At 33.1% G+C, this 17279-nt stretch overlaps 1 protein-coding gene across 1 annotated transcript; it reads right to left on the reverse strand.

The window, feature by feature from the left end:
* Positions 1 to 273: 273 nt before the first annotated feature.
* On the reverse strand, positions 274 to 14478 carry LOC129807520 (beta-alanyl-bioamine nonribosomal peptide synthetase ebony). The gene is made up of 8 exons (XM_055856844.1): positions 14286 to 14478; positions 10684 to 10837; positions 10281 to 10577; positions 10010 to 10180; positions 4492 to 5562; positions 4020 to 4401; positions 698 to 1145; positions 274 to 618 (listed from the first exon to the last, which is right to left on the reverse strand). Exons 2-8 carry the CDS (start codon positions 10811 to 10813, stop codon positions 475 to 477), a joined length of 2643 nt encoding a protein of 880 aa, XP_055712819.1. The 5' UTR covers positions 10814 to 10837; positions 14286 to 14478; the 3' UTR covers positions 274 to 474.
* Between the last annotated feature and the right edge of the window lie 2801 nt (positions 14479 to 17279).

Consider the following 17279-nt stretch of genomic DNA (forward strand, 5'->3'; position numbering starts at 1 on the left):
TGAAAAAGGGTACCTTTAACCCCTAATACACATAAAAAGGGTAATATTTACACCGATTTTGGATCAATAGTGCAGGGTAAAATTAACATTTCCGGAATGTTATTTTAACTTTTTCGGATTTCTCTCAGTGTATGCGTTAAAAAATCAGTCTGTATTTCCTAATTCGTTTTCTGTTTTTCATTAAAAAATATTACCCTGTAAAAAATGCGAGGCAAAAACTACTGCAAAAGTAATCCAATAAAACTAAAGAAAAGTAGATGTAAATAAAAGAAATAGTTTTCCAAATTCTTTATTCCATAGAAGCATCACATTTTGCAAGATTAAACTACAATTCATCAAAAAAGATACATTAAAAAACTACCTTAAAAATAAATTCTTATTTGTTCTAATTACACACATGATATGGTATTTTATAAAATCTTCAAGGAATGCATAAACTTGATCAATAATGCGAATTTGTGGCAGAATAAGCAATCAATTGTCAGAAATTGGCTTCCAATGAACTATCGCTCTTTGAGAATTTGGAGCTTTGGCAAATGGTCGTGTTCCGTCAGTGTAAACGTATTCATTTACTTGGTAGTCCAGAAGTTCCTGGTAGCCCATCACAGTTCCCAGTTGCTGCAAGAATGAGAAAGATTAGTCTCCTTCCTTAGTACAAATAATATCTCTGGACTCTAAAATTCTTAAAATAATGTACCTGTGTCAAGGGACTCGTGTTTGTTGTGAAGATTCCTGTGAACTTCTTCCGCTTCGCCACCTTGATGACTTCCTCCTCCATAAACTGAATCAGTGCAATATTCTCCTGTGCATTGAGTTCAGCATGTGTGCCCATCATGAACGAATGGAGGATCACATTTTTGCCAGGAGGGAGTTTAGTGTCTCTGATTGGACCCTCAACAAACTCCAGGAACTCAAATACAATTATCAGTAGATTCGTAACTGCCACTTCGGGTTCGTCTCTGGCATCGAAATTTAGAGCCACTCCAACAGTCTCATTCTGCTCATTTGTCACCACAAAACTTAGATCTTTCTCAACAAGAACATCCCAGATTAATTCCAGAATATCACGATAATCCGTCCTAAGAATATTTGGTTTTAGCCACTGCTCCAAATCTGCCTTCTCGTAGAAACTCGATGTTATTATTCTATTGGACAAAAAATTAGTTAGAACAAAAGATTTTTTTCTCTGTGTCTGTTCTTGAAAATGAAACGTTGATAATAATTAACAACACTATGCAACAATTTTCTTGTTACTTTAATTAACATTAATGATCTTGTAGTTTAATTAAATGTTATCCAGAAGCTTTACTAGATCTAAAGAATTTTCTTCCTTGTAAAACCTTAAATTTTGTTAACCCTTTAACTCTTTCCGGACCGCAGCATATGCTGCAAGTCAATTTCACAATTTTTAATCAAAAATATCTAAGCTCAGGAATTAATTGAGGTCCTACAAAAAATATCTCACATTTGGATATCCATATAGTTTGTAATCATCCACAAGAATCGGATTTATATCAGTTCTAAATAATTAAAAAACATTGTTTTTCATAGAATATTTATATGCTTCTTTGGGTAATAGAGTTCCAAAAGAGACGAAAGAGTTAAGCACGATTGGGTCACCCGTGACCCATAGAGAAAATAATTTTTCCTGACTACCTGAAGTTATTTCTTTCTAATGTTTGTACATAATCACGAAGTAGAAAGATGTAGGAATCTAGGATATTTTTTGCAAATCTCCAGCTACTTGCTATATAAAAAATATTTAAGCTAAAAAATGACAAATTTTCAAATTTTCACATTGGTGCTTGAATTTTAATATTTTTAATATTTCTAATTTTTTTTAAGCAAAAACCTCTTGGGAATAGAAACTATATTAACTATACATAATATTTGTCAACAAAGTGAAAATTATAGTTTATTGGTATTTTCAGGAAAGCTTCATAATTTTCATGGGTCATATATGACCCAATCGTCCTTAAAGGTAAAAAAACACCGAATTTGTCTCTAGTGGATTTTCGAAGATTTGAGGGTAGACTGTTTCGTGTTTTTGTTTATGTGTACGAAAAATAGTTAATTATTCGTGTAATATTGTGTGATATATCAATTAGCTGAGATTTCCCAGTGCAATACTGACTAAAGAAGGTAATATTTTGATAATTTATGAGATACTTCTGCGTATATGTTGTAAATTCATAACTTTTTAATCTTGTAGATGACTTCAAAAATGGAGAAAAAAAATCATGATCAATGAACCCGAAATCATCTACATATTATGCCCGGAAGATAGCGATGATGCCGACATTCTTGTCCTGAACGAAAGCAAAATAATATATTTGGAACAAGACGTGGAAGAAGTGGACTTTGAAGTCTTCATTGAAAGCGCATCAACTCCGGAAGAACTCCCAGATCCACAGCAATGTGCAACTGTACGTCTTAAATTCCCAGAGACAAACAACATTGCACCACCTACCCATTACAGTAGACTCTCGCAAATTCGGCTCTTTTAAGATCGGGCTACTTTTTAATTCGGGCAGCGGTTACATTTGAAAAAAGTTTGTTGTCATTTTTCAAGTTTGATTATGATTATCAAATGAATCAAATATGCTCAAATTTGGCATGGTATGTCTTAGTTTTGATGTGATTTTGCATTATTGAGGAATTTTCATTCAATTTACGTTATATATGAGTATGTAAACTCAATATCTATATGCACATGATTAAATTATCGTTGCATTTCAAAAACTTTGTCGCCCGAATTTCTGTCTAATTCGGCTGACATTTCGGTCCCATATGCCCGAATTTGAGAGACTCTACTGTACCATCAAACATGTTTCGAAGAAAACTGAGGTGCACATGGTGCTATCAGAAAAAAAGGATTATAAGACCAATTCGCTCCTTGGAAATTACAAGGGGCCAACTCAATCTGAGCCATTTTTCAGGAGACAGCATGAAAGATTCAACTTTGTATAAATAATTATCTCATTTATGTATGTTAATAAAAACAATTTAATTCTTTTCTATTTGTATGAGCATTATTATAAATATCGAAACATACATATTTTTACCTTTCAAAATATGTTATTTTATGAGTTAGCTCTTTGTTATTCTAAATGATGCGCAAATTTTCATGAAATTAGAATGACAAGGGATCAACTTGCTTGAGTTAGTCCCTTGTTTCACAAAAATTTGAACGATAAATCTATTTTGTGCCCCTTGACTTCAAATAAAACCGCGCAAGCAATCATAAAGAGCAAAATTTTGAAAAACTTTTCTAATAACGAAATTTATTGACTCATATCATCTGAAATTTTATTAAATTCTCTGTCTGAGTGTATTAAAACCTCAAAATAGCCAAAAAGAGAGTTGGCCCCTTGTAATTTCCAAGGAGCGAATTGTATTTGTGAGGCGTGCGACATTTATCTCTGTGTTACCTTACCAGTATGCGAAATTTGTTTTGATGAATATCATAAAAATTAAAAATTAAAGTAAACTATAATACATTTTTCATCAAAATTAATGTTTTTGTGTACCAGTCTTCAAGATTCTTTGAGACCAAAAATTGAATGAGGTTTTTTAAAATTCATTTTTGATCGTTTTAATTTTTACTCGTACTCTAATTTTTTTTTATTATTACAAATATATTCAAGTTATTTATCCTTCAAAAATAACAGAGCAAACGAGTAAACTAGTCGTATGGAAAATTTTGTGTTTTTTTTTTACCTTTAAGGACGATTGGATCATATATGACCCATAGTTTTCCAGGACTCCTAGGGATGGGAAAATTTCCTTTTAACCGTAAATCTCTTATTTAGGCTAAAATATCGAGGGAAACTCGATTTCATTGAATTTTGCTCAGCGGAAAACTTCTCGTCGTCAAAGGGTTAAATTAAATACCAAAACTATCAAATAAGATTCACCAAGAATTCATGTGTTGATGTAAATTTATCAAGGACATTATAGGTAAACCGTTTAAAATTGTTGCAAAACGTTATGATAAATGGAATTCATTTTTAACTTACTCAATCACATCTGCTCTGTGGGTATCATTGAGTGGAGTAGCTGTAAGTTTCCACTGCTGGCTCTCTTCAATTATCTTCGGGTTAATCTTGGAGATTTCCTGTGTTACACCTTCATGCAGAATTTGCAGAATCTCTCCGAGATCCTTTGCTGCAATAAATTCTGTGATCCCAATGTTGTATCCCTTATCCCTGAGCTGTGTAACAGTAAAGATGGAGTTTAGGGAATTGCCTCCCAGCTCGTAGAAATTGCTATGCAGTGCAAGAGTTGTCCTAGTAGATCGTCCAATAACACTTCCAATTGTCTCGAAGAGATCTTTGGCCACTTTCAGCTGATCTTCCGGAACACCACTGTAGTCGTAATCGACAATGACATTGGAGTCATCTTTACGAGTTTCAAAAAAATAAAAATAAAATAACCCATTAAAAAAATAACCAGTTCACTTGAAAAAGAAGTGAAAGAAGTGCACATTACCGTTGTTGTTTGTATTCTCATATTGCCTTATCAATGACTGCCGGTCAACTTTTCCATTCACCAGCAGCGGAACTGCATCAATAATCACAACTTGTGGTACCATGTAGCTAGGTAAGACTTCAAGCAACTTCGACTCAATCTGCATTCCAAGTGTTTTCTGGGACTTTGCCTCCGTGGTTAGCAGCGTGAAGGCCACCACAGTCTGATCGATTTCACCAGGTTTGTAGCACAGCACAAAGGATTTGTCCACTTCCGGCAGACTCAGGAGATGCCTCTCAATTTCTGTGAGATCCACACGATGCCCTCGAATTTTTATCTGTGAATCTGTTCGACCTTCGAAGATCAGTGCAGATTTCTCTATCCGTCCGAAATCACCAGTCCTGAAGAGACGGGAATATTTGGGATCCACAGCCAGGGGATTCTCAATAAATCGATGAGCATCTCGGTTGTTCACATAGCCTCGTGCAAGATTCATTCCCGATACAAACAACTCCCCTATCTCTCCCAGAGTCACAGGGCGGAATTCCGTGTCCAGAAGATACAGAACAGTATTATCAATTGGATACCCAATGGGAATCTTCTCCATGGTCTGAAGGGCTTTTTTACTGTCGCAGATGAAATAAGTCACATCTCCCATGATTTCAGTTGATCCGTAGAAATTACAAAGGACATGGGATCCTTCCTCAAAGTGATCAAAAAATTCTCGTGCCAGTGATACTGACAACGTCTCTCCTGAGCATACCCAAATTCTCAGTTTCTGCAAGAGTTTTCGGCTACCCTTCTGCAGGCCCAGGTACATTAGGATAGATTTAAGGAGTGTAGGAACCAATACCAATCGTTCAACTTTATGCTCCTCAAGCAACTGCACCAGCTTCTCTGGATTCTTCGTGGATTCCTTTGTGATGCAAAGCAAGGCCATTTCATTGAGCAGAGGACCCCATATCTCAGAAATATGATCCACAAATGTAAGGGCAGTTTTGAAAACCCCAACGGACTCAGTGGGTGAATATGGGAATTCATCCCACTGCCACGTTAGACGATTTCCAATAACTGAATGAGGTAAACGAACTCCTGCAAGATCAAAGAGTAAAAAACACATTAAAAAAAAGCAATTCTATAATTAAACTTGAATTAAATTGCTATGCAATAAGATATTGAGATTGCATCACATTTCATATCCTCTCTTCAAACCACAGTATTTTTTTTCTTTAAATCGAGATTCAATTCGTTTAGCTTGCAGCATAAAAATTCCTAGTCGCAAGAGAGGTGCTGTTAAACCCGTTTTCACAAAGTCTTTCAGCAAAGAGGTGGAATTAGGAGTAGGGCTTATAGGGCTCTAATATCCGTAAAGCCATTATTCATAGATCAGCAATTTTAAAAATGCGATTTCCAACACCCAAAAAAAATTCCTCCCACTCAAATAACCTGTTGAACCACTTTAGTAACATTTAGATAATTTACGTGTTGTTTACAGAACTTACATATTATTTGCATTGAAAAACCATTTAATTGCAGACCGTGTGACGTAAAATCAAATAAACAGTAAAAGCTTCTCCAACTAAATTTATAGCTTTTGCCAGCATGTGCAGTAATATCTTAGAATTTATTTCTTTCAAGAGATCTTTTAAAAGTGAAGATGCTTTTTTGTTTATAGTGACTCATGGGCATATTGGTCGGATTTATGTCAACAAATGAATATTCCAAGAATGGTTTCACTAATGGGAAAGCCCGTGGTAAGAGGCCCATGTCATCTTAAATCGAGAGAGTAATTTGCATATTTGGAACACTGAGATGAAAAATGCTCTGTTTTTTTTTATTAAATAAAATTGCAACTCACTAGGTTCTTGTAAATTTTGTAGAGTTCCATAAATCCTCAGGTAGATACATTTAATACGGTCTTCGGACTAGGACTAGACGCTTAGGGCCTTGACAGACCTGAGGATTAGCCGAAAGACGGCTTAGCGTAATTATATTGCAAATAATGATCAAACTACATTTCCATCATTTTCCACTAAATCGTCTCTCGACTTAAGTCGTAAGTGTGTCTAGGGCATTATTCTAGTTCGCAAAGGTCTTGAAATTTTAAACACGCAATTGCAAGTAATTTTTCAAAATCTGAAGCCTTTAATCATAAATTTAATCATAAATATTTCCTGATCAGAAAATTAGCGATATTTAAAATGAGCTTTACACAATTTTATATTTGGCAAGAAAAAAAAATAAAATTTTTCGGTAAAAAAAAATCTTTACAAAAAAATATCTAATTTATATATTAAAATTTAGGTTTAGGATCTTTGCAGGTAAAATGAGAAATTCCTTTTTTTCTTTTACTAAAATATGCATCATAATTTTATTGCTTTTATAAGTAAGTTGGCGATAGATATACTAAAGGCTAGAAAGTTCAGTTGAAAGGTAATGATTTTTTATAATTAAGAATGTCAAAATTCATTCAAGTATTTTTTATATGAAATCCTGAGATATTGATACTAGACCTGGAGTTTAAAATCCCTAATTAGTTACATTAAAACTTTTAACCCTTTTAGGGTGGATATTTCCACTCTCTTTACCCTACAAGAGATCAAATTTTGATATTCTGAAATTTCACGAAAACTTAATCACGCGCCACGATTTTTAAGCGTCATCCGGCCTACAGTAGACTCTCTCTCAATCGGGCATATGGGGCAAAATATCATGCAAATTCATCAAAAAATCAAAATGATCATAAATTCCACAAAAAGCTCTCAAATTTAAAGAATCACAATAAAACAAGGGAAAATACAGCAAATTTGAATAAATTTGCTTTAAAATCAAACGTGAAAATCGTCAACAAAATTTTCCGCCCGATTGAAAAAGAGCCGATTGAGCGAGAGTCTACTGTATTAACCGGCCTACGGTAAGATGGGGTAACTTAATGTAATTTGGAACTTTGAGAATTTCTTATAGTTTTAGATGGTAAAAGAAAAAAAACGAAGAAACACTCTCGAATGTAAAGTCTTGTACTTCTTCGTGATTTTTGTTTCTCTCTTTGACCATCCGAAACAGTGAGAAAATCTCAAGATTCTAAAATAGACATGATTCCGAATTACTGCATCTTACTCTAGAAGGCAAACGGTAAGAAATAGCAACCCTTCCATTTCCGTGACCCAGCACATATCGACACCTCTTTACAGTTTTCTCTTTCTACTTCTCCCGCCCAAATTTCTTTGATTAAATTCATAAAACGTATCAAGTATTTCTTTAATATTGAATTATATTTTAGAAGTAGTCTATTCATCTATGAAGCGCCTGATAAGTTGGCCTTTTTATATGGAGCTATTTGAAGCCAATTCCTAAATTGATCTGAGTCTCAGCTCACAGTGTTCCGAAGAAAAAATTTATTTAAACAAAAATTTAGTATATTTAGCCCTCCATACGGAAAGGTATCTTATAATACGGTAAAACTTCTCACTTTTTAAATATTTAGCATAACGGTACCGAGTGCAAAAAAATCCATATAAATTTAAATCGAAGTATGGGAAAGTGACTTCAAATTTCAGGCAACTTGCCAGGGGGTTGCATCAATGTATCTGATAAAGTATGAATAGAACTATACAAATGAGCAGTAAAAAACTAAGTAATTAACAGAAAAAATCTAATTTAACCAATACTTAATTTAAAATTTGAAGTGCAGTAAATTTTTTTTGCAAGGTATGGCAAGGGAAAATAAATTGAGTTTTTACTGTAACATTTTAAATACTAGTTACGTAGGGGGAAGTAGAGCACTATTGAATTTTAAGCAGCTTTGAAATTAAAATTTTTCTTCTATTTTTTTAAAATAAAATTGAGCCTTATCATGATATAATTTAGCTCCACAAAGTAATTGAGAAGTTAAATTGAATTATAATATGGCTCAATTCCATTTAAAAATATGAGAAAAATCCCAATTTCAAAGTTGCTCCAATTTCAAAGTTGCCCCTATTTCAAAGGTGCCCCACTTCCCTCTATATTGGACCTATCTTGTAACATTTTTTTTGCTGACTAAATTTTATTCTACACTGGTAGAATTTTCTAATCTTAAATTTTGAACAATCTCATTTTTTTTGTTATTAGGAAGATCAATCATTTTAATAATTGTCCTTAATTAATTTCAAATTGCTCTCAGTGTACAAATTATCGGAATACCTACACATCTTCAGGAGTTTCTCGTTTCTTTCATTTATACTTCTGTACAAAAATCATTTTATTTTTCATCTTCAAAAATGCGCATTAATTCCAACATAAAGATATTACTGCTCGTACTCCACGGAGAGAGCAGTATATGTAATCCCTCGATTTTGAGTTATATACATATATATATATTTCGACTCCTTACCCCCCAAGGCATTTTGGATAGAATTTTGATAGAATTTTGGAAAACTGAAGTTTCGAGTTTTTTGGCGTCACGCTGTTTGACCGTCTGTCTGTCCGGCTGTCGCCAGCTTTAGAGGTCAAACGGTTAGAGATAGAGACTTGGGACCTTCGAGGGACCCCCCCATAAGTCGACCCAAGGATCGTTAACATGGCCCTCATTTCCCCCCCACCCCTTCCCCTACAAAACCATGTTTTTTTTCATTTTTGGATATGTTTTAGAGATTACCCAGGCGTACATTTCGTCCTCAGACGAAAATACCGTTGAATCATTCCTAATAAGGGTTTTTCAAGGTCATAGATTAAAAAGACACTAGAGAGCGCATTTATCAAGCGAATGGGTTCATGTTTGGGGTCGTTGGAAAGGTCTTGGAATTTCCACAAAACTGAACCGGTTCCAATCGGTTTTGAATCGGTAATGAACCGGTTCATAACCGATAAATAATTTTTTTTACGAAATTAAATTAAATTACTCCTGAGCTGTATTTTGGGAAATATTTTGAGTGTTTTATAAGTCGGTTCAAATCGATTGTGAACCGGTTATTTCCCGATAAGTAATTTTTGTTCGAATATAATTTTTATTACTCTTCAAACTATTTTGTGGAATCTATTGAGTGATATATGAATCGATTCAAATCGGTTGAGTACCGGTAAACGGTAAATGATGCGAAAGTACTTCTGAGGTAGAATCTAAGTCACGAATTCGAGCATTTCGCAAAGCCTGGGACGCTTTGCCACCCCTTTTTTTCCTTAAGTCCTCTGTCTTTTTTATTGAGATCCTCTTGACTTTTGAAAGGTCAAAAGACCGTCTGGAGATCAAGAGAGGACTTGAGATATTTTTAAAATGTCGACAACCGTGTGAAAAAACGTCGCCAAACTAAGATGAAAAAGTAATTAATTGAACTTATTCTCGATACAACCTTGAATTCGAGAATATCAACTCGATGATTTTGATTAATTGACTGAATGATTGCAAGAGCATAAGAACATTAGGTATCTTCGGTGGACTTTTGATTATTTGCGTGGATGGATTAATGCATGCAATATGCCCGAGGCGATTTAGTTTCGATTCCGCCACTACTGTGTGGCTTCAAAATGGAATGCAAAATAGATGAGGTAAAAAGGTGATTACCTTTTGGAATTCCAGTGCTTCCCGATGTATAGAGAATAATAGCGGTGGGATCGGTATCAGCACCAGAAAGTGTAGCATCGTCTCTAATATTGGCATTGCTGAATTCTGTTGATTGCCTCTTTAGTGCATCAAAAGACACGGCGGGATTTTTTCCAAATACTTCTGTGGACACTGTCAAGGCAAAAAGCATCAATTAGTTCAATTTAGCTTTCAGCACTCTCTATGGTGAGTGATTTATGGTGATTGGTGATGGAGCAAAGGCAAAACTTACCGTCAGTGTCGTGAATGATTAGCACCGGCTTTGTCTCCTCAAGGATGTGCTGAATGCGATTTTGTGGGAATGACGGATCAATGGGCAGGTAAGCAGCCCCACATTTCCATATGGCCAGGAGGGTGGCTATCAAGTTGTCCGATGGTGACATGCAAACGACAATTGGCCAGTCACCATCCTGATTACCATGCACTTTCTCATGCCTCTCGTGAATACTGTGAAGAATTGTAGCACTAAGACGGTTTGCACTTGAATTCAGAGTATTGTAATTAATTCGTCTCTCATTCAAATGGTCCACTGGTTGAAGTAACGAACATGCGAGGAAATAGCAGAAAAAATATAATAAATATACAGCATTAATTTAATGTTATTGTGCAAGAATCTTGAAAGCAATTGGATATACCATTGAATATAATTGCTGTTTTGTTGCCACATCCTTGATCGACTTTTTCTTCAAAAATTTTATGCAATAGTTGCACATCTCGCGACTTCTGGGACCCCTTTAGAATTGACAATTGAGGCAGCGTTCCCATCTTTTACGGCTGCTGTACACCTTCCTAGAACAGAATCAAATTTAAACGGTTTAAATGGTTAGATCGCCCCCGCGAAAAAAGTTTCTTTTAAAATGAGAAATGTGCAAGAATTTACGAAAGCCACTTCTTTGAGAAAAGGTAAAATTATCCACTAAATTGCATTAAGATTACGGCCAAAATCACACCTGAATGGAGCCACAGCTCTAATATATGGATATTTGAAGAGCATTAAATGTAATTTCTTGACCTTCGTGAAATGAATTTGCAGTGAGATCGTACACGTAATTAACATTGCTACTTTCGAAAAAAAAAGAGTTAACAACCATATACAATCGCTCTAAAGAATGAGTAAATATTTTGAGCCAAACCGCCAATTTGACCAGAGAAGAACATTTCAAAAGAACGACAATCACATCAGAGTAAATTTTAAACAAAATTACCTTGATTTTTAGAGAGGTAAAAGAACTATTTTCTGTATGCAATTTGTGTCGAATGTCAATTAGTCATACATTGATAAGGATATATAATTATTTATTGCACCGTTCAGTGCCGAAAAATCGCAATTTTTTAAATAAATCAATCTATTCTAAAAATAGACTAATTCTAAATTCCAAAGTCGTATCATTCAAGCTTAAACATTGAAAGCTCTGGGAAAAAAAATCACAGCTCAATTACCGCAAAAAAAGGTTACAAAAAAATCTAAAAGTGACGGATGAAGTCAAATAAAAAGCGGAAATTTCAATAAAATATTTAATTATGAAGTTTGATTTGATTCATCAAAATTTTCCGGATAAATCTCGTTTGTGTGCAATTCTTGTCAATTGCCTCACAAATGGAACCCCCATGATGAGAATTTCCATTTCGAATTAAATCTGGTTTGGTAGAAGCATACAATTAGCACATTTTGAGCACGCAATATTTGGAGAATGAGTTATTCACAAAATGCAAGAAAGAAAACGTAAGAAACTGTATGACGTATTTTCCATCATCTCAATCACCTAATTTTGCATGGGAGTCCCCCATTCTTTCTCATGATATTCTGCTCTGCGTGTACTCTCAGCTGGTGGGAAATACCTGATATTCTACGACTTGATTCCCAGTCACCGTGGATAATTCTTTCTGTCCACGAGTCATCAATTTGTAAACAAGATCGTTTCTTTTTTCTTGTCTTGTCTGAGAAAAAATTCTAAAACTCTCTATGCTGGTCAATAGAAGATTTATGCAAATGAAGATTTGAGCAAACATTAGTATTATTGCTAGAGTGAGATGAGTAAACTTTTGGTCAGGAATGTCATCTTCAATCTCTTCAATATTCCAAGATCGACGAGTTGACAACATTATTCTGATGGCAAAATATTTTTTTAATTAAAAAACAGACACTGCTTAACGGAAAATTTGAGAACCAAATTTCGATAAAAGAATATCCTGTCATATTATCTGATACCTTAAAAGGTATTCTTGCCATAAAATGTGTCTCCTTCATCACTTAATTGGCAGTAAATAGTTTTTTTTTCAATCACCAAGATTATCCTTAAGAAAAAGATAATTGCTATACCTCAGCATGGTATAGGTTAATCGTTTGTCTACTCTAAATGATGCCACTTTTAAAAAAGTCATCAAAAGTGAATTAAGCAGCAAATTTAGATGAGAGAACACTGAAGATAAAATGTAAAGCTATTCAAAGCTAACCTATTAAAAAGAGCTCTCAAACTTTTATCCTTTAAGAATAACAAGAAAACTTGATGATCCAATTAAAAAATAACACTAATTTTCTTTTGTCTAGAATGAAAAATAATTAAGTTAAATTGTAATTTTTTTTACTTAAAATTTGACAAAACGTAAAATTTTATATTTATATTGTCAAAACTATTTATAAAATGGTTTTTCAAAATTTTGAAACAGTAGGGGAAAGTGGGGCACCTTTGAAATTGGGATTTTTCACCTATTTTTAAATAAAATTGAGCTCTATCGTGATATAATTTAGTTGGACAAACATATTGAGAAGCTAAATTACATTATGATATGTCTGAGTTCCACTTAAATATAGGAAAAAAATTTCAATTTCAAAGGTGCCCCACTTCCCCTATCTTGTTTTTTAAGGTAAAATAAACTATTAAATGGATTTTTTACTGGAATGTAAGGGGGATCTTCATGCATCTCCACCAAACTAACATGAGCTATTATTTCAAAATAGATAAGATTCTTAAGAATCTCATCAAATATACTAATATTCTTAAGTCCATATAATGTGTGAAATTACCCTACAGTCCTCTACTTTGACTTTGGAGTCTAAACACTTTTTCAGTATCGCCTTTGACTACACTTTTGTAATTGATCGTTGTAATTCTCTAAAACAATAATTACTAAAAAACAATAAAAGGTTTTAGAGATTCCCTTATATTGCAAAAAGTCCCTCGACAAAAATATACGATTTTTATACTTTGGTGCGCTATAAAAATATAATCTACATAGCTGATTAGAAAGTTTCTGATTTTTAACAATTTTAAAATAACAAATATTTGAAAAAAAAACAAATATCGAACAGAAGAATAGCCCAATCAAGCCTATGTTATTTTTTTTTTCAAAAGAAAATTCAATAGTTTAAAATTTTCCCGATCTCCCCTAGTGATTATTCTCAGTTCTATGTATGTGCTAGTAATTACTATTGCATTTTGTACTGTTCTGTTTTTAATTAAAAATGAGCATCGGAGTTGAATAACTTAATACCTTGTTCTCTGAACAATTCTCAATAATTAACTTGATCATTAAAAAATAAAAGCATTTTAAATACCTCAACTAAAAAATTAATTTTTAGAATAAAATACGGTTAATATGTCAATTTTAAACATTGTTATAATTCTTTTCAACTGAAAAGACCTTTTACAAAAGGTTTTTGGCATTTTTGAAAATAAAATTTCAATGTTAAAGCCACCATCATACTAATGAACTCTAAAAATTAATGCAATGATATAGATTTACATTTTCCTTTGAATTTTCGAATGCCAAATTTTATAATAACATTTTTTATCGCATTTTAGAGGTATATTAATCGCGTGGTAACATACAAGTTCACATCAATTTGTTGCCACTAAATTTTGATGTGAGTGACTGCTTTTCGCTATTGCAAAATGCTCATTTTTTGCATTAACAACAAATTGTATCAAATAAAACAACTTCACACACTTGACACGGAAAAGTCTTGTTAGCTTTTTTAACTAAGATTCTTTGCAATCTCAGTTTTTACATTAAATGAAGTTATTTTGTGATTTTTCTGCACAGAGAATCAGATGATATTTCGGTGGATTTTTTCACGAGGTATTTTGTGCTTAATTGATGTCAATAAGAGGTTAACTCAATTAAGTTGCATACGATTTCTCTCTCTTTACACATTCCTAATGCATCTTTTCAATGACTTTTTATCTTGCAAAATTATCACTTTCATTAAATTTTCTGATAGAATTATTGGTCACACCTTTAGATGTTGGAAAAATATCCTCAGCTTTTCACTACACTTTAACTAATTTTAGTAATCCAAATGTGGATAATTGGGAATATACACCTTTATTTTTTTCCAGAAAAAAATAAATCCTTTCTAAGCTTTTCCTTAGTCACAAACACTTCACGGTTGTTTTCACCTGTTGAGCATCCATGTAGTAACTGACCAGTGCAACTCGCTCAACTTTCCTTTTATACGAGCCGATACGAGCTCAAGAAAAATTCCCTTCCCAAGATACTCACTCATCTCTGTATTTGTGACCGACGGAGTATAGCAGCACTCTTGAACGACTACCACAAAACTATAAGAACGTCTATGTATTGAGCCTTTAGTTGAAATATTTTAAGAGACTTGCTTGGAGTATTTGTTTTATGGAAAACATTAGTTTTTTCACACTATTTTTTTTTCATAAAAAAATCCATGTTGTGGAGCATACTTAAATATTCAAAATAGGTCTCATGACCTAAGACCTGGGTAAGGGGGGTTAGGGAAGGGGGGATACAAAAAAAGCATACTTAAATCCTTACTTTGGTTCCTTTGCCATTAGACTTTTGCCATCAGAAACCCGCTCTATAATGCAACTGGATTTTTTTTTTCATTTTAATTGAAAGAAAAAGTGTGAAAAGCCCTGGGTGTACCGAGAAGTAATAGCATTTTCTGTTGGACGCAAAAGGAAATAATTGTTCTTCTGGTGAACAAAATGTTTTATATCGATAAATTGAAAATATACACTATTCTAGTAGAAATAATTGTTTTTGATATGTTTCAATCAAACTAGAAGTATTAATTGATACCCAAATGCATTTTTATCACGCCATATCCGCCCCTCATCTCTTCAATGGTACATGTTCCCTCGACATTCTCAAAAACATTATTTTTTTAGTTTTGAGATATATTGAATTTTTACATGCAATTTTACATGAATTCCGATCATGATTCAATGTGGTTTAGCTCACATATCAAACTGTAAAACAATAGAAAAGATTTGCTTGTGTTGCAACAATGTAAGATAGTTTTCTTTAAATTTTTAATTAAATGTTACATAATCAATATACATATGTACCGTAATTCAATTTCCCGATAACCTCATATATATATCATATAAATTTATTTTAATACAATTTCTATAATTAAATAATTGACATTTCAAATTAATGTCAGATTATATAATCTACGTATACAAATTTAATACCCTAAATTAATTTTTTTTGGTTAGCATAATATACTAAAAATATTTTTTTTTAAATCAGAATAATAATTTAGAATAGTTAATATTTTTTATTTCATTTATTTATTTATTTAGCAATTGTTATACTCTAGCACACATTTCAAAAGAGCCTACATTTGTGATCCTTTAAGATCCACCCAAAAACAATATCCAAAACAGTATCTCTCTTTTTCTATAATTCTGGAAAAAATATCGAGTATTGTAATGCCTCTATACTTCAGAAACAAAGGAAGGCTAAAGATGTCCCTGAGAGATATTATTATATGAACATTAAAACTTAGTCAAAATTGAATTATGATCGCAATATATGGAGAAGTGTGCCAAATTCCGGCCAGCTTGCAATTTCGGCCAACTTTTTTGTTCCTCGAATTTTCATGAACTTCTAGATGTTACATACTCTATAGATTATACAATGCAAAAGAATAACAAAAAATGTAGCTTCGACAAACGAAATGACGTGAAAAAGATATTGGAAGAATTCTCGAAGGGCAAGAAACTATGAGAATGAAGGTAGCCGAAATAGGGCACCAAAGCTATGTCTATATTTTTATTCATTTTAAAATGTATTAAGAATGATTTTAGAGTAAATAAAGACGATAAACTGTCTACAAGGTTCCAAGCAACACTCTTTCAGAAGAAAGAATAAAAATAAATCAATTTGAATTTAAAATATTATGGTGCTGGCACACCTTTTCAATTGAGTGAATTTCAATCGATTGAAATTTTACCTCTTACTCTTTCAAAGTGAAATCAGATATAGGTTTCGCTTTCTGTCTAATGAAATTTAAATTTGAAATTTGAATTTAAATTTCAATTTCAATTTTCATTTGACAGAAAGAGACACATATATCTTATTTTACTTTGAAAGAGTAAGAGGAAAAATTTTAATCGATTGAAATTCACTCAATTGAAAAGGTGTGCTAGCGTCATTACATTTCAAAATTGAGACTTTGACGCTTTCATGCAACTATGCCGGAATTTGGCACATTTACCCTAAGAAAATTTGTAATGTAAGGAAAAACGTACAGGATGCTATATATTTTGAGTACAACATAATGAAGAATTTTTTTCTAAATCTATTCAAACTTTTTAAAGAAAAAAAAAATATAGATGATAACGACCATAAAAATTACCCTTCTGAAGAAAACGTGTGAAATAATTTTAAATTACATTTTTAATTTAGGAAAATTTGGATCAAAAACAAAATAAGCGACAGAAAATTAAAATTAGTCAGCAAAAAAACGGTTTTATCGTCCTTCTTTTGTACATTTAAGATTATAGTGCTGAATGGTTAAAGATATTGACATGGGAGTCTTCGGACGAGCACCCATAAGTTAACTGGAAGATTATTTATACGACCCTGATTTCCACCCCATCTTTGTAATTAATCTTCCGAAAAACCAGTATGACATGTTTTCCTGTAATCACAAAAAAACGATCTTAGTGGTGAAGGAGAGGATAGGGTGGAAATGAGGGTCATATTAATAATTCTCAGGTTGACTTATTAGGGGGTCATCTGAAGACTTCAAGTCGATATCTCTAACCCGGTGGCAGCCATAATCCCGAAAGCCAAAGTCCCGAAAGCCAAAATCCGGAACGCCAAAATCCCGAAAAGGCCAAAATCCCGAAAGCCAAAATCCCGAATTTTTAAAATCCTGAAAGGGATGAAATTATATGGAGGAAAATGTTTAAAATAATTTTCCAAGACACAGAAGATTTCCCTTTGCCTCCAGCAAGCGCGA

This window comes from Phlebotomus papatasi, chromosome 1 (assembly GCF_024763615.1).
Source record: "Phlebotomus papatasi isolate M1 chromosome 1, Ppap_2.1, whole genome shotgun sequence".
Classification (NCBI taxonomy): Eukaryota; Metazoa; Arthropoda; class Insecta; order Diptera; family Psychodidae; genus Phlebotomus; species Phlebotomus papatasi.